General features: G+C 34.8%; 2 protein-coding genes across 3 annotated transcripts in view; one reads left to right on the forward strand and one right to left on the reverse strand.

The window, feature by feature from the left end:
* Positions 1-17,769, reverse strand: part of ELP4 (elongator acetyltransferase complex subunit 4) — a 175,755-nt gene extending 157,986 nt beyond the window's left edge. Inside the window, exons 1-2 of the mRNA XM_047774605.1 lie at positions 17,510-17,769; positions 10,267-10,302 (exon numbers count right to left, since the gene is read on the reverse strand). Of these exons, the coding sequence (XP_047630561.1) occupies positions 10,267-10,302; positions 17,510-17,732 (259 nt within the window). The 5' untranslated portion in view covers positions 17,733-17,769. The remainder of the gene's footprint in view (positions 1-10,266; positions 10,303-17,509) is intronic.
* Positions 17,770-17,892: 123 nt separating this feature from the next.
* Positions 17,893-23,615, forward strand: part of IMMP1L (inner mitochondrial membrane peptidase subunit 1) — a 76,234-nt gene continuing 70,511 nt past the window's right edge. The window contains exon 1 of one of the 2 annotated variants that reach the window (XM_047776083.1): positions 17,893-17,998. The gene's annotated coding sequence lies outside the window, so the exon portion shown is untranslated. The remainder of the gene's footprint in view (positions 17,999-23,615) is intronic. The other variant, XM_047776084.1, reaches the window with a different exon arrangement.

Consider the following 23,615-nt stretch of genomic DNA (forward strand, 5'->3'; position numbering starts at 1 on the left):
ACAAAAAAAAAAAAAAAGAAAAGACACCAATAAGATAAAAAGCCAAGCTACAGAGAGAAAATATTTGCAATACCTGTATTTGATAGGGAAACGGTATCCAGTAAATATATTAAAAACTCTTATGATTCAACAAGACAAACTAACCCACATAAAAATGAGCAAAAGGTTTCAATATGCTCTTCATAAGAAGATATATGAATGATCAACAACATATTAAAAGATATCATTGGGACTAAACATCAAAAAATGCAAATTATAAACACTGAGAATCCACTACATTCCTACCAGAATAGCTGAAAGAAAAATAAAATACCAAGTATTGACAAGGATGCAGAGTAAATAAAATGTTCCTACATTGCTAGCAGCAGTGTAAAATAGTAAACTTGGAAAATAGTTTGGCAGTTTCTGATAAAGTTAAACATGCACTCATAAGAACCAGCAATTCTACTCCTGCTTATTTACCCAGGAGAGAGGAAAAGACATGTCTATACATAGATTTATACAAAATGTTTATGGCAGCTTTTTTCTAACAGCCCAAAACTGGAAACGACATAAATGTTTACCAACCAGTGAATTAAAAACAAATGGTACATTCACACATGAAATAACACTCAACAACAAAAGAAATACACGTAACAACATGAATGAATCTCAAAAACATTAAGCTAAGTGAAAAAAGCCAGACACAAAAAAGTACGTAGGGTATGACTGCCTTTATGTGATATTCTAGAGAGAGCAAAACTAAACTCTAGTGATAGAAAGGAGACATTAGGTAGCTGGGGCCAGGAAATATTTTAGGCATGAGGAAATTTTGAGAGGATGATGAAAGTGTTTTCTATCTTGACTGGTGAGGTGCTTATATGAGTATATACATTTGTAAAAACTCACTAAAATATGCACTTAAAGTGGGTATATTTTATTGTATGTAAATCATTATTCAATAAAGCTGGTTTACCAAAACAATTTCCTAAGGTGTATGTAACTAAAATACCACATGGTAACTTGTCTATAAACCTTGTCAACACAGTATCTTAGAGCAAATCCACAATAAAAGTATAAAATAGATTTACATGAAGTTTAATTTTATATATCAGAGAACATAGCCAGTTCTTTAATACTACCTTTTTTTTTTTTTTTTTGGTCTTTTTGCTATTTCTTAGGCCGCTCCCACGGCATATAGAGATTCCCAGGCTAGGGGTCTAATCGGAGCTGTAGCCACCGGCCTATGCCAGAGCCACAGCAACGCAGGATCTGAGCCGCGTCTGCAACCTATACCACAGCTCACGGCAACGCCGGATCGTTAACCCACTGAGCAAGGGCAGGGACCGAACCCGCAACCTCATGGTTCCTAGTCAGATTCGTTAACCACTGCGCCACGACGGGAACTCCTAATAGTACTTTTTTTAAATACAAAGTTAAAATCTGTACATCCAAAAGACACAAAATAGGCTTGATAAGGATTTAGGAGCACTTTATGAATGTTTGTGTGTGCAAAGGGAAAAGGATAATGCTTTCAATGATTCTACATGGTTTAAAGCCAAAGGTGGAAAAGTCAACAGACAAATGTGGATGAGATGGCCAGCACTGCCCACTGATTAATACAGCTATGACACTGGAAAAAATACTCATTTTGTACAGCTAAGACTTTGTCTCTATTCAACTTTAGGACAAAAAAGAAAGTCATGTTTTTTAAAAAAGAATTTATTGTATCTTAAATAATTACTATTAAATCAGTTTACACAAGTGACCAAATAAACCAATGCCATTATACATCAATGATGTAAGAAAGAAATCTGATACTAAAAATTTTAATTTCTAAGATTAATTTTTTACAATACAGAAAATTTAAATTTTTAAAAATTTACCATCATCTATCACACTCAGAATTATTGCTAAAATTTGTTATATTCCTTTCAGTATTTTTACTGTAGATGTTCTCTTACACTGTTACAATTATTACTGAATTTTATTCTTTTTCTTCACTTAATCTCATGTCACAATCTTGTAACTGATATTTAAGAGCACATAATATTCTAGTAAATTTATGTACCTTTATTTATTTAGTCATCCCCCACCACAGACTTTTCATGCTACTTTCAAGCTTTTGTTACTATATATATATATATATATATATTTTTTTTTTTTTTGTCTTTTTGCCATTTCTTGGGCCGCTCCCTCGGCACATGGAGGTTCCCAGGCTAGGGGTCGAATCGCAGCTGCAAACACCAGCCTATGCCAGAGCCACAGCAGCGCGGGATCTGAGCCGTGTCTGCGAGCTACACCACACCTCATGGCAACGCCGGATCGTTTAACCCAGGGATAGAGGCCAGGTATTAAACCCGCAACCTCATGGTTCCTAGTCAGATTCGTTAATCACTGCACCACGATGGAAACTCCCCTTGTTACTATTTTTTTTAAATTTTTTTTTTTTTTTTTTGTTCGAGCCCATGGCATGTGGAAGTTTCCAGGCCGGGAATCAAACTTGCTCCAGAGCAGTGACCTGAGGTGCTACCTTGACAACACTAGATCCTTACCCACTGCACTACATGGGTAACTCCCTTTTGTGACTACTAAATATAGAAGCACAAAAGTGTCTCAAATCTCACATGTCCAAAATGGAACGTAGTTACCCATTATTTTCCTCCATCAAATGTGGTCCTCTTTCAGTTTTTAGAAAATCAGGATTTACTCTTGATATGTCTCTCTGTCTCACCAACACATCATTTTCCCCGTGCCTAAAATCTTATTAAATTTGTTTTCAAAGTATTTCTAGAATGTATTCACTTCCCTCCATGCAAATATCAATCCCTGAGCCTTGCTACCAGCAACTCTTGCCTAGAAGACTTCAATTTCCTCTTACTCACTTCCTTGCATCCACTATAATCCTCCTTCAATTTAGCAGTGACCTTTTCAAAACACAAACCTGATCATGTCACCTCTCTACTTAAAACCTTTCAGTGGTTTCTTATTCCTCTTAGGAGAAAGCACTAAACTTTTTAGCTTGGTCTATGGGCTCTGCATGGTTGTGGCCAAAGAACAAAGTTTATGTGCAAAAATAAAAATAGCTGTTAAAAGCAGTGTAATAATTAAAAGTATAACAATTACAAATAAAAATACCTGTTAAAAGCAGTATACACAATTATTGTTTTCCTTTTAAAGTGTACATGATTGTTGTTTAACAGCTATTCAGTACAGAAAGAAGTAAACCCAGACTATTTTACCAGAAAAAGAAAAATAATTATTTGTAAAGTTAAGAACAAGTATTACAATACTCAGTAAGGGAATAAACTTACTACAGAGGCAAGTACTGCATAAACTAGGGATAGTGACTTGCAGATAACAAAAATATTAGGGATTTATGATTAAAGAAGTAGTAAGACAATTAAACTAGATGGCAAAGTTCTTTTTCTACCTAAGTCTTAAATGAGTGAGGGTTTTGACTTTCTTTCTTTCTTTTTTTTTTTTTTAAACCCACATACAATCCCTACTGATCTTATCTACACTCATATCTTAAATTACTATCTCTAGGAGTCATACTGCACCTTAACTCAGAACCTCTGCATAAATTACTTTACATCTTTGGCTAGCTAATTCCCTCAAATCCTCCCAGGTCCAGATCCTGTCTTGGAAGGGCTTTTCTCAAGGCTGGCAGAGCTGATCAGAGTGCCCTGGAGCATCCCATTAACTCCTACAGCAGCATTTAAGACACATTATTGAAATGTCCCCACTAAGCGAAAAAAAATCCACATAGTCAAGAAGGTACCTTACTGTTATATCACTCGTACTGGGCACATAGCACACACTTTGTAAATATTTTTAGAACTAATTAAGGGGGAAACAACCAATAGAAATCTATCTTATCTTGTAAATTGGCCGGATCTACTGTAGTTTGGCTGGAAAACACATTTTTTTCATAGATATGCACACTATAATAAATGTCAACCTACATTTTTAAAGACTCCTATGAGGAAGGAAAAACTAATAGGAACATCACCTACTTAGGGATTAGCTCAACAGAAGTTTAAAAAAGTAGTTTAAGTTCTTCAATCTGAGTGTTATCAATTTTGTGAAAAAATTTTGAGGTTGTACTTAGTGAATCCTGATAGCACTGGGAATGCAAAAATGATAATGATGTGACAAAATTGCCAAAAAGCAAATGTAGTTTTGGCCTGAATTAACAGTCTAATTCCTAGGATGAGAGAGACAGTTGTCATGTTCTTTTCTATGGTAGTTGACCAGAGTGACCAAAATATATTTCATTTGGGGACTTATACAAACTAAAGCATTTTCTGAATGGAGTGACCAGGATGGTGAAGCAACTCAAAAACATGAGACATGATTGTTTAGGTTGAAGAAAAAAAGACCCAAGGGATGCGAGATAGTTGGCTTCAAATATCTGATGCGCTGTCATATGGAAGTGGAATTATACTTGTTTATTAATGCCCCCAAGGGGTAGAACAAGGTCTAGTGGATAGAAACAACAGGAACATAAAATTTCCTTTAATATCAAAGTCCAAATGAGTGTTCCTAATGATTCCACTGAGACTGCTCTCAAAGTCACCAATGACTTACTAATTTTCTAATTTCTTGGACAGTTTTAAATTTTTATCTTTTTTGTCTAATGCAGCTATTGCTATGGACAATTTTCTTTCTGGATTACCCCTTCAGTCTCATTGTTAAAACACTCCTTGTTCTCACTTTTCATGTTTATTTAGGCTTTCTATATATATGTAAGCAGTTTATATAGAGCTCTCAATTCTGTGGTATACAAACATGAAAATATTTTTTTTTAGTCACTACTTTCAACTATGCTATGTCAAAACTTTATCTCTCATTAACATCTACAGCAGATTCCATGATCCTCTCACCATTTTGAGTTACTAAAATTTGGAATAATTAAATTTAAAACTTTAACGTTCAATGCAAAGGTTTTCCCTTCCTTCAGTGACTTTTTTAGCTATGGTTGTAGCTTAAAGGTCTCAGTGAGGTAGAGGGAGTCTACAAGAAGGGAAAGCTTTTTATTTATTTATTTTTTTTGAAGGCTGCACTCGCAGTACCTTATGGAAGTTCCCAGGCTAGGGGATGAACTGGAGCAGCAGCTGCAACTCATGCCGCAGCTTGTAGCAATGCCGGATCCTTAACCCCCTGAGCAAGGCCAGGGATTGAACCCACATCCTCATGGAAACTAATTGGGTTCTTAACCTGTTGAGCCATAACAGGGACTCCAAGAAAGGAAAGTTTTAAAATACATCTTCCCCCATGTCCTGTCTCCAAGTCCCAATATGAATTCTACGAGCAGTTAGTGGAGGCAAAAGACTCAGGGAAAGGAGGCCAAATTTTCCCTCTGAGGAGTCCTAAATACTGTCCTTTAGAAGCGCTTTCACCTCTATTACACAAGCATACCCTTCGGCTCTGCTCTCCTATGCAAGTGCTTATATAGTTTACCATATGAATACTTCCTTCACTTCCCCTCAATTTCTGCCCATAATTTGATTCAATTTAAGTCTTTTCCACAGCCTCTTAGATCTGCATCAACATCTGCATGTTATATATGTATTGTTCATAGTTATTCTGTGGGCAACCAACTTCCAGGTTAAGTTCATAAAGCGTGAAAACCAAGATTCACACCGTTGAACAGTGTTAAACACACCGTAGGGACTTAAAACACTTTGAGACAAAAGGTCAAGTGCTGTTGCTAATGAATTGCACTGACATCAGTTTGTCCTATTTCAATCATTTAGGAAGTTTTACTACTATAAAGTAAATTACAGAGAATATAAAATATAATAATATAAAATAGGGATTGGCAAGCTTGTTCTCAAAGCATCAGAGAGTAAATATTTCAGGTTGGGGTGAACCACACTCAATTCTGCTGAAACTACTCAATTCTGCCTTGTAGCACAAAAGAAGCCATAGACAATGTGCAACTAAATAAAGCATATGTTCCAATAAATCTTTATAGATAGGATGCCAGCTAGCAGGCTGTCATTTGCCAAATTGTGCATAAAGGAAAATGCCTTTGGCTGACAGCAAGGAAGCGAACACTGTCAACTACCAAGTGAGCTTTGAAGCAGATCTTTCCTCTACCAAACCTTCAGTGAGAACCCAGCCCTCGCTTACAACCTTGACTGTCAGCTTGCAGAGGACCCAGCTAAGCTGTGCCTGGACCCCTGGCCCACAGAAATTGAGATAAAAATGTGTGTGGTTTTATGAATTTTCTGGCGATTCACTGGGTTAGGGATCCAGCATTGTCACTGCTATGGCGCAGGTTTAATTCATTGCCTGAGAACTTCCCCATGCTGCAAGCATGGCCAAAAGAAAAAAGAAAAAAAAATTAAAAAACCCAAATGTGTGTTGTTTTTAAGCTATGAAGTTTGTGTTAATATTGTTACAAAGCAAGAGAAAACTAATGCAAAAATACACTCATTAGTAGCTTTAATTGTTTAAAAGCGTGTCTTTTATCTCTTACTTCTGGAACTAAAGTTATACGAGATTAAATGAAAAATAATGAGTTCATAAATGTCACATAACTTGTATTTTAATTACTGACTTCTATTAAATCTTTTTTTTCCCCCTGTCTTTTTAGGGCCGCACCTATGGCATATGGAGGTTCCCAGGCTAGAGGTCCAACTGGAACTAAAGCTGCTGGCCTATGCCATAGCCACAGCAACTTAGGATCTGAGCCATGTCTATGACCTACACCACAGTTCAGGGCAATGCCAGATCCTTAACCCACTGAGTGAAGCCAGGGATTGAACCTGTGTCCTCATAGACACCAGTCAGATTTGTTTCTGCTGAGCCACAAGGGGAACTCCTATTAAATCTTTTTGATGCTCAGTGTCTCCACAAATAGATCCAGATCCTTTACTTAAAAAGAAGCTATATGAACTTTAAATATTTATGCCATCCCTTCACTTTTGATACTTTTAAGGTGTTCTAAATTTACCTGTGTACCAGACTGTCAGAAAGCAATTTAAATATAAAACATCTCAAAGCCTATTCCACTACTAAAGAAAGACACATGTTTTAAGAAAATGCTATCTTTGATTTTCAAAGTAAATGCAGGAGTCCCTCAGTTCTTCAATTTATTCCTCAGAGAATGGCCTTTTATGTATTCATATTCATCTATTTTGATATATTTCAAAGGTCTAAAGTAGATTTACCCTGAGTTTTCTGGCACTGCTCACTGTTTCCAGTTTCCATAGTTACATTGCTTCTGAAACATTAAATCCACTACTCTGTTACCCCACACTCATATGCACATGCACATGCACACTTATACATGCAATTGCCTTGGTAAATGAGTAATCTATTTCCAGACAAAATGGTTAAAATGTTGACAGTCTACAGCAAAAAGTTACTAATGCAAATCATCTTCATGCTTTCATTTTCTCTTACTTCTGAAATTAAAAAAAAAAAATCTTTGAGCAGCACAGTAATGCCCTAGGTCCTAACCACTGACCTTAAATCTCCACATTTAGTTTCTATTTAGAACTATTCATCCATTTCACTTACTGTACAAGTTTTTTTTTTTGTCTTTTTACTGTACAAGTTTTTGTATTGACTTGGGAACAGAGTAAAGGAGAAAACCCAGTAGATAAGATTCCTTTGGCTAATCTAATCTTTCAAAGAAATATAAAAATGCCTCCAAATTTTAAGATTTCCTAAAGAAAGCAAGCTAATACATAATAAAAGTAAGTTTACCTAAGTTATGTATATTTTTAAAAATCTTATGCATGCAGAAGAACTTGGTAGTAGGGCATAAATTATACTAAGCTGCTTCAAAGTATTCGCTTTATGGAAAGACCAGACTACTGTAAGGCAAGGTCTTTACTTTATACTTGTTATGTTCTTTTATTCAATTATTAATTCAACAAATAGTTATTTCATACCCAGTATAATACTTTGGTGAATTAATATTTCATCAAGGACAGACTTTTATAAAAAACTGTTACTGTGCTTTTGCTATTCTTGAGTTTTTCCTTATTATTCATTACAAAAAATCTGAGTTAGATCACCAAATTCATTAGGCATGTGTTCTGTCTCCATATAACTATAGACAATGACGATGTCACTAAGCTTTCTGCCACTACTTAACAAGGATCCCCCTCCACCAGTTTTTAGAAGTGTGGACCTCTTTCCTTTTCGCCCTCATTGACAGTGTCCTCAAAGCGCAGATTTCTACTAACATTCCGTTTAGGGCAATTTAGGCTCTCTCTAATATGCTCCTCATATTTCTTCCAGCCTTTGCCTAGTGCCTAGTTCTAAAGACACTCCCATATTTTTAGGTATTTGTTATGAACGCACTCACTTTTAAGACACCAAAATCTGTTATGAAATACAATTGTCAATATTTGCAGATGTCTACTTAAAAAACTCAAGTGAATCTATAAACAATTAAAAGTTGCTGTTATAAGATCAATATGCAAAAATCAATAGCAGTCCCTTGTACAGCTACAACCAACAGTAAAATGAAACAATAAACACATCTATTATGATATTAACTTATTATATTGTAATTATTTGCTTTATGTAAGCCTCCTCCATAGATGAAAAGTTCCTTAAGGGAAGAGAGTAACATTTATATTTGTAACTCCAATACCAAACATGCACTTGAGTGTTCAATGAACACTTTTTGAATGAATCGTCATTGGAATTCTTAGTATCATTCACAGAAACCTCCCCTGGAGAAAATAAGTAATATTCAGTTGCATATTTTTTAAACCAAAGAGAAAAGTCCCAGGTTCAAATCGTGAAATGACACTTTTCACTTTTCACCTGTTTGGACTGGTAAAGATTAAAATGTTTAAAAATATATAGAGTGTTGTTAAGAGTGAGGGCAAACTGGTATTCTGACAACTGTTGACTGAAGTATATAAGGTGGTTCTAACCTCTTGGGAGAGCAAGCTAATATCTAATACAATTTAACATGCCTCTATCAAGTAAACCTCTATCTTGGAATTTATTCCATAAATACTTAAACATGTATGCAAAGTTTATGTATAAGATTTTTACAATAGGATTGTTAGTAACAGAAAAAATGAGTTAAATTAGTCAGTAGAGAACAACTTAAATAAATCATGGCACATTTACACAATGAAATCCTTTGCAATTGTTAAGAGGAATGAGCTATACTTATATGAATGCACATGGACTGATCACTAACAGGTATTAAGCAGAAAAAGCAAGGTGCTGAATACTCCTGTGTATATTACTTATGTAGAAATATTTTGGTGGGAAACCCAGCAGTATCGTCCTGGGGCTATGGGGAATGAGGAAAGGAAAGGACAACCTAATTTTTCTACATGTCCTTTCTATTTTGTGTATATACGTATATTTGTATCAAAACTGTGAATTATCTTTTCCATAAATTTCTTTAGTCATTCTGTATTTATTGAAAGATAAATTTTAAAAATGCAATGACATCATTTCTAGAATTTCAGTATATAGGTCACACTAAATTTGGAATATTATACTCGGTTCTAGGCACAAAGAGCCAATGCCAGACCAGAGTGGCAAGACAGGAGAACAAGCAGGAGACTGAAAAGTGCGAAAACCACAATACAAAAAAAAAAAAAGAAAAAAGTTTAAGAAACTATCTATTTAGTTTCAAGAAGATTTGAGGTGATTAAACAGTTATTTTCAAATATTTTAAGAGTGTCACATGAAAGAGTATCAGAGGACAAAACTAGGAACAACAAATTTGTTACGGGTATACAAATAAAACATTGATAATCTGTACTTAAATGATATTTGACTATGTAACTGCCAAGGTTTATTTCAATTCCAAGATTCTATGATCTCAACTGACAAAAAAGGAAATAGGGTTATGGAGGTATATTTAAGAACCAATGAAGCTTTAAAGAGGTGATTTATCAGTTTGTTACTTTTCTGTCAATAAGACAGTTATAAAAACCTGTGATATATACAATGGATGTATATGTACATCAGCTTATCAAATTAATTCCATTGTAAATACTGAGGTTCTCCAAGAAATCAATTGGCATTAATTTTTGTCTTTTTTAAAAAATGAAGCACAATTTTCTGTGAACATTTTTTAGACTGTAAGAGCTACATTTTCAGATATATTTGCTAATTCAAGTTCAGATCAATATTTTAATTTAAATCAGAACTTAAAGCAATACCTCTAATTTACCTTAACTCTTGCAGAGTGTTACATACTCAATTTCAGATTAAGCAAACCCATAAAATCATTATGCACAACAGAAAACTGTGATCAGGAAGAGCAAAGTATGCTATACTAACCAATTAGAAGAACTGTTCCAACGGCCAAACCTCCACCTGGAAATGAAACAAAACCAAGAGGAAAATTAATCTACCTTTTCATGTTATCTTCAGCATAAAAGTTAGGCGTTATCAAGGACAGGTACTTCAATAACTTTAAAATTGCAGCTGAGAACAACATTTTAATTACCTTTGCAATACTTTGCTTAAGGTGCTATTATGAAATAATTACATATTATATGTAATTATACACTACACATTACAATTACTTTCATAATATACTGTAGTATCCTCCTTTCTCCTGTGATAGGACCATGCAGCATTCAACATAACCAGTTAAGCATTACATTAATGTTATATTTAGCACTCGTTAATAAATTAGCTCAATAGCTGAGAGCTAAATGTGCACAGTAGCTTAACTACTATAGAAGCACAACATAGAAAAGGTTATTATAATAGAAATTCCACTTTAATATTTATCCTCAAATTTGATAAGCCTTGGAGAAAAAAAACCCTGAGAATTAAATCTAATTATTTGTCCATTATTAATAATATACACAATGTCTGGATATGTGCTAAATATATTTAGAATTTAAAATGGACAATATTTTTGTCACTTCAAACAGAAAAGGCACAATCACAAAACATTTTCAATTGTACTTGAAAAATTTCTTCTATGTATCTGAATTAAATTATCATGAACATATAACTTAAATAGTGTTTTATTAAAAATTGATTTGAAATTAAGTTTTAGGAAACTAAAACAGCATAAAGGCAAGATACCATTTGGCTAGTGATATTTTATTTTATAAAACTAGTTGTAAAAATATTACTATGTGTAATTAATGTTGTAAACACTAACAAATTCACCTAAAAAATTTAAAATTATACACAAAGAATGAAATGTAAAGCATATTTAATTTCAAAAGAGATTACTCAAAATTGTTGGACAATTGGAGACAATTTTACTTGGAGGAGGGGTTGTTATTTTTGTACAAAACTGTGAAACATAATAGAACACCTATAAACAATTTTTCCCCCCAAAATGTTCTGTAGTGACAAATGTTAAATAGGAAAACTTGGCATGAAAAATTCCTCTGAATTATTTTCATTTCATTCAGTGTTTATTTTTTGCCTTGCAAATAAGCATAAATAACTGCTTTGTTCAAAGAATTTGAAATGGGGTAATATGCATGCACATGGAATTACAATGCAACATATGGGAGTTTATGACTATACACAGAATATTCCAAACTGTCAGAAAACATTTTTTTCAAAAAGAAACCAATACACTTACATATTTTTAAGTAGATTTGTTATAGAAATATGTACTTTAATTTCATATTGAGATAAGTTCCTTTATTTTAGCATTTAAAGCCACACAGAACAACACAAAATAACTTCAAATTTTGGTCAAACTAAAAGATTAACTGAAATATATATGATGATAACAGCCATAAAAGATGAGAGCAAAAAAGGTTTTCTCTGGGACAAGATTAGGCTAAATACTTTACAGTTTGCCGCTACATATAGACTAGTATTTTTTAAATCATTTTAAACTACAATTTCCAGCTGTTTTCTTCACTACTTTCCCTTATATGCAAAAATAAGCATCAAAACTACCTAATCCTCATTTTGAGCATTTGAGATGAAATAATAAAAACCAAGTACTATAAAGTTAGGTGCCTTTCTTTGCATAACTTAGTTTTTTATAGGAAAGATTCAGATGTCTTATCTAAACTTCTTTGAGATTATATTTATGCTTCCTCAAATTAGAAGACTTATACAAAGTCTCCAATGGAATGGTTACAGAAGTAAACTTATTTTTGTGAATGCTATTCAGAGTGAAATGAGGAGAATAGATCAAGGAATAATTTCACAGTTAAATGAAGTGACTCCTAGCTCAGGTGTCTTGCCCAAAGAAGCATCCAGTAAGAGCTACCCTTACCATTCTGGCAACAGTTTTCTAATTAGAACAAATTACTAAAAATATATCATTATTTGATAAAATGGTGATCACCATAATAGTAAATTAGACTACACTAAGAAGGTAGTTTTCTGTAAGAAGGAGCCAAACAATCCACTGTTACTTGTAATTCAGGAAACACCAAATTTTAAAAATCTCTCTTCCAGAAAATTTGGACATTGCTTAAATAAGATAAAATGAGGACATTTTAATAACCTTTATCAGCCAAATTAATATCCTATCAGGACTTCTTACAAAAAGGCAACTTTCTTTTCTTATGGGCTCTATTATGTAAATTCTCCAGACTCAAATTTGAATTGCCTTTTGTAAAGGCTGGTTATCTTGAAGGCTGGTCATGGGGAAAAAGGAGCAGCCAACTTATTAACTATTTGCAAATCAAACTTTTATTTAATTTTATGTATATGAGTTAAAATGATTTGATGTGTACATATACACAAATGTATATAAAGCAAAGTTCATCTATTCTTCCAAACTTTACTTTGGTGTGTGACAAGAACCCATTTCCCCAAAATACCTCTGTATAAGGCATTTTGATATACTTCACTGGATATACCGAGGTTCTAGTTATATTTTAAACTGGAGCAAATCTGAGTAAGTTTGTAGTCATGCGCTCTACCAAAAATTGAAAAGCTAAAATGACAAACCATAAGATATCTTGATATGGTATATGCAACAAAGGCTAGCTTTCAATGTTATCTTTGAATTCGGTAATCCATTAGTAACTTCAAAAGCAACACAGATTTCATACTAAAAGTTCCCATTTAAAATAGAAAATATCTTTTCCCAATAGTTCGCTGAAATAAGACAGGTAAGATTGGGGCAAGCGCTCATCTTATTTCTAAAATGAAACATACAAAGGAGTAAAATGACCTTGTTTACTACCTCTTCTATCCTTTAATCATATCCTAGAGAAATTACCAATAATCTAAGTCATTAAACAAAGAAACTTTTGATTTTAATTCTAGACTCTTTAAGAGGTATATTTATCTCCAGCTTACTAAAAATACACGTAGAACATTTTATCAACATGTAAGATTATATGAGTTTGAAAGCTTGAAATACTATGCAATTTTGATATTTTAAAGTATTAATTTCAAGATTTTACATTTTAAAAATGACAGCATTTTGTCTTAAAACTACAAAGAACTCTGAGTTTAAAATACATTGTTCAAAATTTAATTAAGATCTTGTGATTGTGCCAACATCCTTCTATTTTATGATTTTTTAAATATGAAGAAAAGATTCTTTAAAAAAATTCATGTGAAAATAGTTAGAAAGTGATATCCATATTAATTTAGAGGGAGAGAATTCAATCCCCACACACTTCCCATAACAAATCTCTAATTAAGCTATAAATTTAGGGTAAACAAGGTCAAATTAATATATTAGAACATGGAGGCCCACATGTGACATCTTATTTTTACCACAAGGGCATCTCCTTTTTCAAAGTCAGAGAAAGTAAAAGGGAAAAAAATAAAAAGTCAGGAAAGATAAGTGATTTACACCAGTCCTTTCCAGGGCTCACTATAAATGCATAGTTTTGCTTAAAATAATGAAAGGCATTTTTTTAAGGAAAAATGCAATGTAAAAGATCATATCCTTTCCTTGGTTCATAGCAATATCCTTAACTACATAACACCTCAAATTAAATGGTGCATACATCATTAACAGGTCTACTTTTACTTCTCTCTCTAGGAGGTATGAAACATCCCAACAACTCTTAGTTATTACAGCTACTGGCTGGGCAAATACAGGAATCAAAATAGAAAAGCCATCAACAGGAGCTCCTGCTGTGTTGGAGTGGGTTAAGAATCTGACTGCAGCAGCTTGGTACACTGCAGAGGCATGGGTTCCATTCCTGGCTCAGCATAATGGGTAGGATCCAGTGTTGCCATGTCTGTGGTCTAAGTGGCAGCTGCAGCTCAGATTCAATCCCTGGCCCAAGAACTTCCTTATGCCATGGGTGTGGTCATAAAATAGAAAGAAAGAAAGAAAAGCCATCAACAGTGAGAATGGTTCTATAGATTAAATCACATGAAACAATTTTATAAAGCAATACAAATGAATAAGGTACATTTACCTCAAATGCACAGTTATCATTAAAAATCATAACCAAGGTTATGTTAAATAGCCCAAGGTGAGTGTATTTCATCCCAGCCACCAGATTAAGATACAGTGGAGCAAAGGAAATATGCCCACCAGTATTCACTATTTGACAGCTGTGTTGAAATCAGCAGTATCATTAAGCTTCTTCAGAGTTGTCTTCCTGGACTATTATTTACCTTAAATCCCTATCTTCCATTCACTTGACTGTCCAAATTTAAATAGTTCTGAAGAGGACAGAATTTAAGCCATTTAAACCTGAGAAGTCACCCTTCCTTCAAGTATCTTTTTGAAGGATGAGACTGGAGGATAATTCCTCCAGGTTAGACAATAAGGTCCTAAAATGGTCCTTTCTTATCCTAGGAAAAAAGAAAGTTCTGGCTAGAATCTTTTACCAACTATAATCTCAATTTTGAAGAAGAAAAATGGAATATTTACATATAGTGTTTTCAAATAACAAGATAAATGTCTTAGAAAGGCAGGGTTGAGAAACTAGGTTAGGAAACCTCAGAACTTAAAAATTAGCCAATTGGGGAAATTTATCTTGATATCTAACAAATTAGCTGTCAGAACATGAGTATTTAATACAATTAGATTATGTAAAATTCAGTAATAGGAAATTCTGAAATGTATAAAACACTTTGGAGTAAGCAATGGAAATATTAGCATATCATCAAATAACTAACATTTCATTAGCCGGTATTATACCTTTTCAAATATATTTTGCACTTGTGCTTAAAACTGCAATGATGTCACAATGGCACTAATAAAATATCACTGCAGTGTATGGCAGTGACAATACAATATTTACCTGTTACATAGTAACTACAGAATATATTTAGGCAACAACCACATCATCACAGTTTAGTTTCATCACTCTGATATAACATCCTACTATCATTACATTTTGTTCTGATATGGTTATATTAGGCTTGTCACAATCTTAAATAACATTTAGAAAACAAATTAATCTGAATCGCTTATACTTTTCTGTATACACACTAGCAGCCAAATGTTTCACTTTCAAATATGTTTTAATGAAAAACAAATGTATAGGGTTAGCTCCACAGGACCATACAAATTAGAAAATCAAAATACAAAAATGTCATTAAGAAGTTAACAACAACTAAAATACTTCAACATTATTCCAAATGTCGTAATTCCTATTATAACAATGTCTTCAACATCTGTGCATTCTTAGAATTAACTGTATACATGCAAAATATATTTCAAAATATCCCAAAACTGATGCTTATTTCAATCATCTTAATGAACACTAATTTTTAGGGTTAGCTTGTTATAGTTAAATTACTACAGTTCCCATCCTTAAGCAAATCTAGAAAAATTTTAAATTATGGTTTAAGTTTATATCACTGTGGAAACACATGAAGAAGGTGCTTTGGCTCACCTTGCTGGTGGGTGCTTTAAGAGATATTTGCTTTAATCATAGAGCCAATAAATGGTTAAAAAACACCTGAAAAGAATTCCCAAAAATTTGAAACAGTTGCAGTATAGCGCAGAGCACTTAATAAGGACCCTAAAGATTAGCCCAGACTGTCACTATTTTTGTGATTCTGTTTATGTCACTTAATCTGACTCTGTTTTTAGAGCTCAAACACATAAATCCATCCTACATGTTTCATAATCTCTTGTCCAAGTTTTTTTTTTCTACACATTAGTTTTCTTTCAACCAAGAAATTAGGAGAATCTACTACATGCAAGAAATAGTGCTAGGCACATTTTGTTATTCTAGTAAGGAATTAAAGGCATAATGTGATCTTTTTGTTTGGAGAATTTTGGGATCAAGTGAATGAAGTTATGATAGCTCCATTGATTTACAAAAAATAAATAAATAAATTAAATAAAAAAAATTAAGTTGAAATACAGGATAACACCAAATAAGGCTGACAAGGGAAAAAATGTGAGATAAATATTTGGTTCTTAGATATTTTGAATCCTTTCTTTTTACAGTGCCATGCAATTTAGGAAGGCAATAAACTTGAAACAGTTAAGGAAAAATACTAAAATTTATATAGAAATAACCAGGGTCCAGGTAAGGTGATGAAAAACAAAGGTAAGAAGACATACCCCTTCTCACTGGTTGCTTGCTTTGTTACTTTCTATTGCACTAAACCTATCTGAAAAGTCTACCTTGGGGAAAAAAATTACAGAGAAAAAATGTCAAATCAAATACAATAGGCGATGGCATTTGTAATATTTTACGAAAATGTATAAAAGGCTTAACTCACACACTTCACCCTATAAAAATGTATGAAATATAAACATAGACCAATTTTAAGTAGCATTGATAGGAATTAACTAATTTACAAGCTTTATTAACACAGCAGCTTTGTCCTACCAATCCAATCTGATCACTCCTTTCAACACAACAGTTATGAACCAAGCACATTCTTTAGCAGACTTCTCATGAAAAATTCCTGTATAGGAAAGCCTAAAAACTGGATTTCTTTTACTTGTTAAAATGCGAATCAATTTTAAACATATTGTTTGAGATGCAACTCTAGGAAGCAAAATATATAGAAAAAAATAAACAAAAACATATGTACACACATTTAATGCAGATATGGGTATGACTGTTAAGATCAAAGTCAGGTTTTAAGTACTTTGGATCCACATAAGCCTGTAACATACATTCTCTTAAAGCCTGCATGATTTAAGATTCAGATTCAGGAGATAAGCAGCCTGGCGGTGAAAAAAGGGAAGTTACTTTTTTCAGCATTTTCTAATGAAACCCATCTCTCACATGGATATAAACTTTTCTAAGTTAGTCCACACCCTGAGCTAGCGGGGTTGGCAGAAGGGTGCCTTCAAGATGAGATCCTGGGAAGAATGCCAAACCGTCTCCAAACATTAATGATTTCTCTTGATTAGGAAACATGTCAGGGTAAAAGCACGTAGGGATCCTTTCCTAATCTAGAAAAAGACTGGTGGGCAGGAACCAGAGTAGAAAGTGGGAGCATCAAAACAGATTTAGTTAACAGCATTTACAAGTAGTCACGCAACCCGCCCTCCCCTCCATCTCCATCAGACCAGGCTATCCTCTCCAAGTCAGAAAGCGGAGGGTTCAGAGATGTGGGGTCAGGGTGGTTCCCCCGGCAGGTCCCCTCCCTAAGTTTCCCCTCTGTTGAGCCCAGATCTCCGTTCTGAACCGACCTAGGAGCTGGTCCAGGGCTGGGAGCCCAGTTGACACCAGCAGCTGTCCATTCCGCACAGACGGTCGTGTCCCCGCGATGGACACCAGTCGAGAGTAGCCACTGTCGGAACCGCTGGCTCTAGGACCCCTCCGCTGGAAACTGGTGACGTTGTTCTTGCTGGCCGCCGCCACTGTGGACCCGGGACTCCCGGTGCAGGTGCCGCAGGTCGCCACTGCCGCCATCTTGGAACTTCCCGCGTTGACCCAATAGGAACTCTGGGAGCTTAAGCAGCGGGCCTGTCAGAGCCAGCCTCAAACTCCCGCCTCCTTGCCGCCACCGCGGCTCTCCGAGCCAATAGAACGGAGAGTTCCCTCCTGAGTCAACTAATCGCGAGGCGTTTTGCTGAAAAGTGAGCTTACGTCAGGACGGTGGACTTCTGCGAGGCCCAGGTGAAAAAGGGACGCCTGAGTCCTGGGTGAGAGTCTTCCCGGGTACTTTGGGGCTAGAGGTGGGTAATACTGTTCAACATTCTTCTCAGTTTGAGTGCCTTCATTCACCTGAGTTAAAGAAAAGGTGGGGGAGCAATATATCAAGCAACTACCAGTAGGACCTTGCACTTTTCTCCTCTCGGTAGTAAAGAGGAAAGATAACTTGCCCCAGCCCCCCTTCTCTTCTGATTTATGAGAGAAAATTCCGTCCGCCTCCGCCATCAGGTCTTTTTTTCTGAATGATTGAGTATTAATGAAGAATTTGGAACTTTTACCTCAGTAAAATGCTTGTTGAGCCCCTTGGTAGGTGGATTGGATTTAAAGTGAAAAACTCTTGAGCTTAGGGGCGGTTTGCTTTTCCTCTGTCTTAAATAGCAAATGACAAAATGTACCTCTCTGACAAATACCCATGAGTATCTTGATTTTAATTAGTGCTTCTGGAAGTCTTGGAGCGCCTTCCCATAAGTGGTGTGAATGATAAGTGTTACTCTGACAACCTTGTTCACACATTTAATTGTCGTTTGTTGTTAAGGCAGCTGCAAATAACAGAGAATACTTTACGTTTCTTTCCGGAAAAACTGATAAGAATTAGCTGTGTATGTGCTTTCTTTTTCAAGTGATTTGTGAACTCTGAGTCGAGAGCTTGTTAGAATAGGAATTTTATGTGGGGAAAAATCATGTAATTTAGAGCTGTGTCGGTGGATTTAAATTTTTTTCTTAAAGTTTTGAGCCAGGCAGAGAGTGGGGGGTTGGAGTGAGTGATTTTTAAAGGCATTCATGATTGACAAGTGTCTAAACTAAAAAACACTCTCAAATTATGCTTGCACTACTAAGTTATTGTTGGTTTTGACAGTGATACCTTTAAAATATATCCAAACTTCATGAAAATTTTTGCCGTTGAATTGTTTTAAATAGCAATGACCTGTTAAAACCTATTCGCTGATTCTATTTGGTAAAGTGGGATTGTATTACTAAATAATGACTAGAGTTTTTCATTGGGGGAATTATTGGTTTTTGTTTTTTTAAGGAAAAATGATCAGCAAAAAACCCCACGAAAACACCACCTTACTATTTAGCAGTATATCTACTGGAAAACTTGGTTAAGGTTTAGATGCTTTCATTTAGAATTTCACCAGCATAATCTGTAATCTAAATCATTCAATAAATAGCTGTTGAGTGTTCACTCTCTACTTAGACCTAACCTTGTCATTTTAGGCCCATAGAATTAAAAAAAGTTCTCATTTGGGGGAGATAAGATTAACACACCGAAAACAGTATAGCACTTAAACACATTGGAACAATATGTGTTAATTTGTCTTGTAGTAAATAAGTAGGAAGAAAACCAAAACAAAGGGCGACAAAGCAATCTAATATCAAATAGAAACTTCTTGGGTAGTTTTGTTGCTCTAAAAACATTGAAGAACTACAAATATTGAATTTTTGTAGATTTCTTTACTACATAGTCCCTTGTTTTCTACTCTGCTTACTTCAGCCTTTAGTTTTTTTAGTCCTTGTTACTGGAACTGAAAAATTGTTTTTCAGCTTTAACTATAATCCAGGAAGCATGACATATGAACAAGGCATTCCTGAATTTAGGATATATATTTGGTATAACATCATCGTAGAATAAATTAATTTGATCTGTCTTGATTTTTTTTTACAAAGATAAAACCTTTGCTCTCAAAGCAAATAATCCCAAATACTTGAATTTACCAGTATGTAGAGTAGAATGTAAAACATTGGAATAAATGAAATATTTGTGGAAAGGAAGAGTTAACAGGGTATATGTTTAAGTGTGGTGTTAAATGATTATTAAGCATTATTTATTGAACACAAACTAAATCCCATGAAGTGTGCTAAGTGCTTAGGTTACAGGAGAAAGGATACTTACTCTCTACCCTCCTTGAGTTCATAGGTTGGGAGCAGTAGGTGGGTAGATAGGAAAATAAAATATACTGTAAGCACCATGGAGGATAAATGCAGAATATGTAACTTAGACTGAGATAGAGAATCCTTGTAAAGTTTACCCTAAGGAATAAGCTTAACCTTAGTTTTGAAGGATGTGCAGAAGATAAAAGCATTGTGGAGAATGGAAGCCATTTCAGAGAACAGGAAGACTGCCCCTTCAGTAAATCTGCTCTCCTTACAACTGTGCAAATAATTCTCATAATTTATACACAGGGCTAAGAGAAGAGGAGACTGGAGAAATTAGATAAAAGTCCAATTGACTTCTTCAAGATGTATTTTTTCCCCCTTAAGGGTAATGATAAATAGGAAATCATGGAAGCATTTCAAGTAAAGTAATAACATAATAATCACATTTGATTGTTATATTTTGCTAAATAGTATCCTGGAAGAGAACAGATAGGCTAAAAGTGTGATTGGGGCGTTCCTGTTGTGGCTCAGCGGAAATGAATCTGACTAGTATCCATGAGGATGCAGGTTCGATCTCTCACCTTGCTCAGTGGGTCAGGGATCTGGTGTTGCCATGAGCTGTGGTGTAGGTCACAGAAGAGGCTTGGATCACACGTTGCTGTCACGTAGGCCAGCAGCTACAGCTCTGATTAGACCCCTAGCCTGGGAACTTCCACATGCTGTGGGTGTGGCCCTGAAAAGCAAAAAAAAAAAAAAAAAAAGATTGGGATTAAAGAGAATAGAATGCATTGAGATTGCTGTAAAGGGTGGAATTGATATCACCAAGGAAGTTTGACAGGAGGAATAAAAGATGACTGACAGGGACAGGGTTCTATCTTAGGCAGTTTTCTGGATGGTGGAAGATAAAGAATAAAGAAGAAACAGTTGGATTTTATGGTTGTTTTAAGGAATGGGAAATCAAGTTTTTTATGTTTTGAATGTATTTAATTGGAGGTACCTGTGGAGTGTCCAAGTGGAGATGTCTAATACACAGCAGGCCCTGTGAGAGAGGAATCTGTATAGGAAACATGTAAATTAGAAATTAATGTATGGTGGCAATTTACCTCGAGAGAATGTATAAACTCACCAAGGAAATGTATACTTTAGCATGAGAATAAAAAAAATGAGTAAACTTCAAGGAACATGATCACGTAAAAGCTGTGGAGAGGAGCAGAAAATAAAATAAGAATTGGAAAGTGTTTATTTGATTTATTAATAATGGTTTATTTTTGGTTTTGTTAAGGGCAGATTTGAAGGCGTAGCAAACTGAAAAGTTAAATAATTGTATTTAGCATTGAATGGGAAGTGAAGTTGACTATTACCTAAAAGTAGACCATTTGACATTTTAGAAGACTTTTCTGTGAGGAGAGGTAGAGGGAAATGACAGAGGTTTAAAGGAGGAGTTTCTGTGTGTGTGCAAGTATGTGTGTGGGGGGGGTAGGGAGATGGGGAGGGAGAGAGAGAGAAAGAAAGGTAATGGAAAATATTCTAGACAATTGATAAAGAAAAGAACCTGAATGAAGTAGAAGGCATGGAATCTGGAGCACAGGAAAGGGATCAGTATTTGAAAGGAGGCGGCTAAATTCAGTGGCTAAAATAAGACTCTTTGTTTTCCTTTTTGCCATTAACTCTTGGAGCTTCTAAGACAATGTTTTCTTTTTTGTTCCATAATCTTACATTCATCTACTCCCAGGACCTCAGTTCCTATTTATATACCAATGACTCACATAGTTATTGTCCAAATTGCTTCTCTGACCTCCAGAATCATAAATTCAGATATTTACCTTCTTGTTGAAAGTCTTAGTGGGACCTCAAACTCATAATGCCCCACACTGAATTCCTTTGGTGGTTTGTGTCTCTGTAAATATAGCACCATTTGTAGAATTAGTTGCCTAAGCTGGGGAATCTCACTACACTCAATTCCTCTCTCAAGCTTCATTCTTCCATATCCAGTCTATCACCAAAACTTATGGAATTTACTTCACAGTAGCTCCCTAATCCATTCTAGAGCATTTAGCCCTCATCTTTGGTTCTCCTGTAGTACATTGTCCTTGCAAATGCCATCCTGATCCTCTCAAAATAGATATCTGTTCATATAGTATAAAAACAAAGCTTTTTAAGGCATGCACCTGATTTCCTCTACCTAGGTCTCTGGTCACATCATCTATATATTCCCTCACTCTGTGCACTCTAGCATTCATTTATTCTCCTATACTCACCTTGTTATCTTCCTCCAAAAGGCCACTAGTTAACTTCTGTTTTATATTTCAAATCTCTTTTCAACCCACACATCCTCAAAAGCCTTTTCACCTTACTACCAAAAGGAAATCAGCTACTATTTAGTAAAAATGAACAAGTGGAATTAGAAATTAAAAACAATACAATTTACATGAGTATCCCCAAAAATAAAATAATGAGGTATGAATAAAAAAGTGTATAAGATCTATATGAGGAAAACTTCAAGACTCTGATGAATGACTTAGAAGAAGAACTAAATAAATGGAGAGATATTCCATGTTCATGGATAAGAGACTCAATATTATCAACATGTCAGTTCTTCCCAAGTTGATCTATAGATTCAATGCACTTCCAATTAAAGTCCTAGCAGGTTATTTTATGGGTATTGGGAAGCTGATTCCAAAGTTTATATGGAGAGGCCAAAGAGCCAGAATAACAAACACAATATTGAAGAAAAAACTTGGAGGATTGATACTACATGACTTTAAGACTTACCATAAAGCTACTATATATAAACAAGACAGTGTGGAATTGGCAAGAGAATACACAAAGAGATGGGTAGAAGAGCACAGACAACCCAGAAATAGACTCACATGAATATCGTCAGCTAATCTTAGACAAATGAACAAAGGCAATACAATGGAGCAAAGATAGTCTTTTCAACAATTGGTACTGGAATAGCTAGTCATACAATGCAAAAATAAATAAATAAATATAGGTATAAACCATACTTCAGAAAAATTTACTCAAAGTGGATCACATACTTAAATGTAAAACACAAAACTAGAAAACATCAATGACCTTGGGTATAGCAATGACTTTTTAGTTACACCAAAGGTGTAAACCATGAAATAAATAACTGACAGGCTGGACCTCATTAAAATGAAAAACTTCTGCTCTGTGAAAGACAATGTCAAGAGACTGAGGAGACAAACCACCAGATGAGAAAATGTTTGCAAAATACATATCTGATAAAGGACTGTTACCCAAAATATTTGAAAATCTCAACAATAATAAACAACTTGATTTAAATATGGGCTAAAGACCTTAACACATTTTTAGCCGAAGAAGCTATACAGGTGGCAAATAAGCATATGAAAAGATAATTCCCATCGTATATATTCAGGGGAAATGCACATTTAAACCATGTTGAGATACCACTGCATGCCTGTTAGAATGGCCAAAATTCAGCACACTAATAACACCAAATGCTGGCGAGGATGTGGAGCAACAGGAAATCTCATATGGTGCTGATGAGAATGCAAAATGCTTTTGCCATTTTGAGAGACAGTTTGGAAATTTGTTACAAAACTAAACACTCTTACCATATGATCCAGCAGTTGTACTTCCTTGGCATTCACCCCTTGGAGTTGAAAATATATCCACATAAAAACCTGCATGTGTATATTTTTAGAAGCTTTATTTTCAATTGTCAAAACTTGGAAGCAAGCAAGATGTGTCATAGTAGGTGAATGGAAAAATAGA

This window comes from Phacochoerus africanus, chromosome 4 (genome assembly GCF_016906955.1).
Source record: "Phacochoerus africanus isolate WHEZ1 chromosome 4, ROS_Pafr_v1, whole genome shotgun sequence".
Taxonomy (NCBI): Eukaryota; Metazoa; Chordata; class Mammalia; order Artiodactyla; family Suidae; genus Phacochoerus; species Phacochoerus africanus.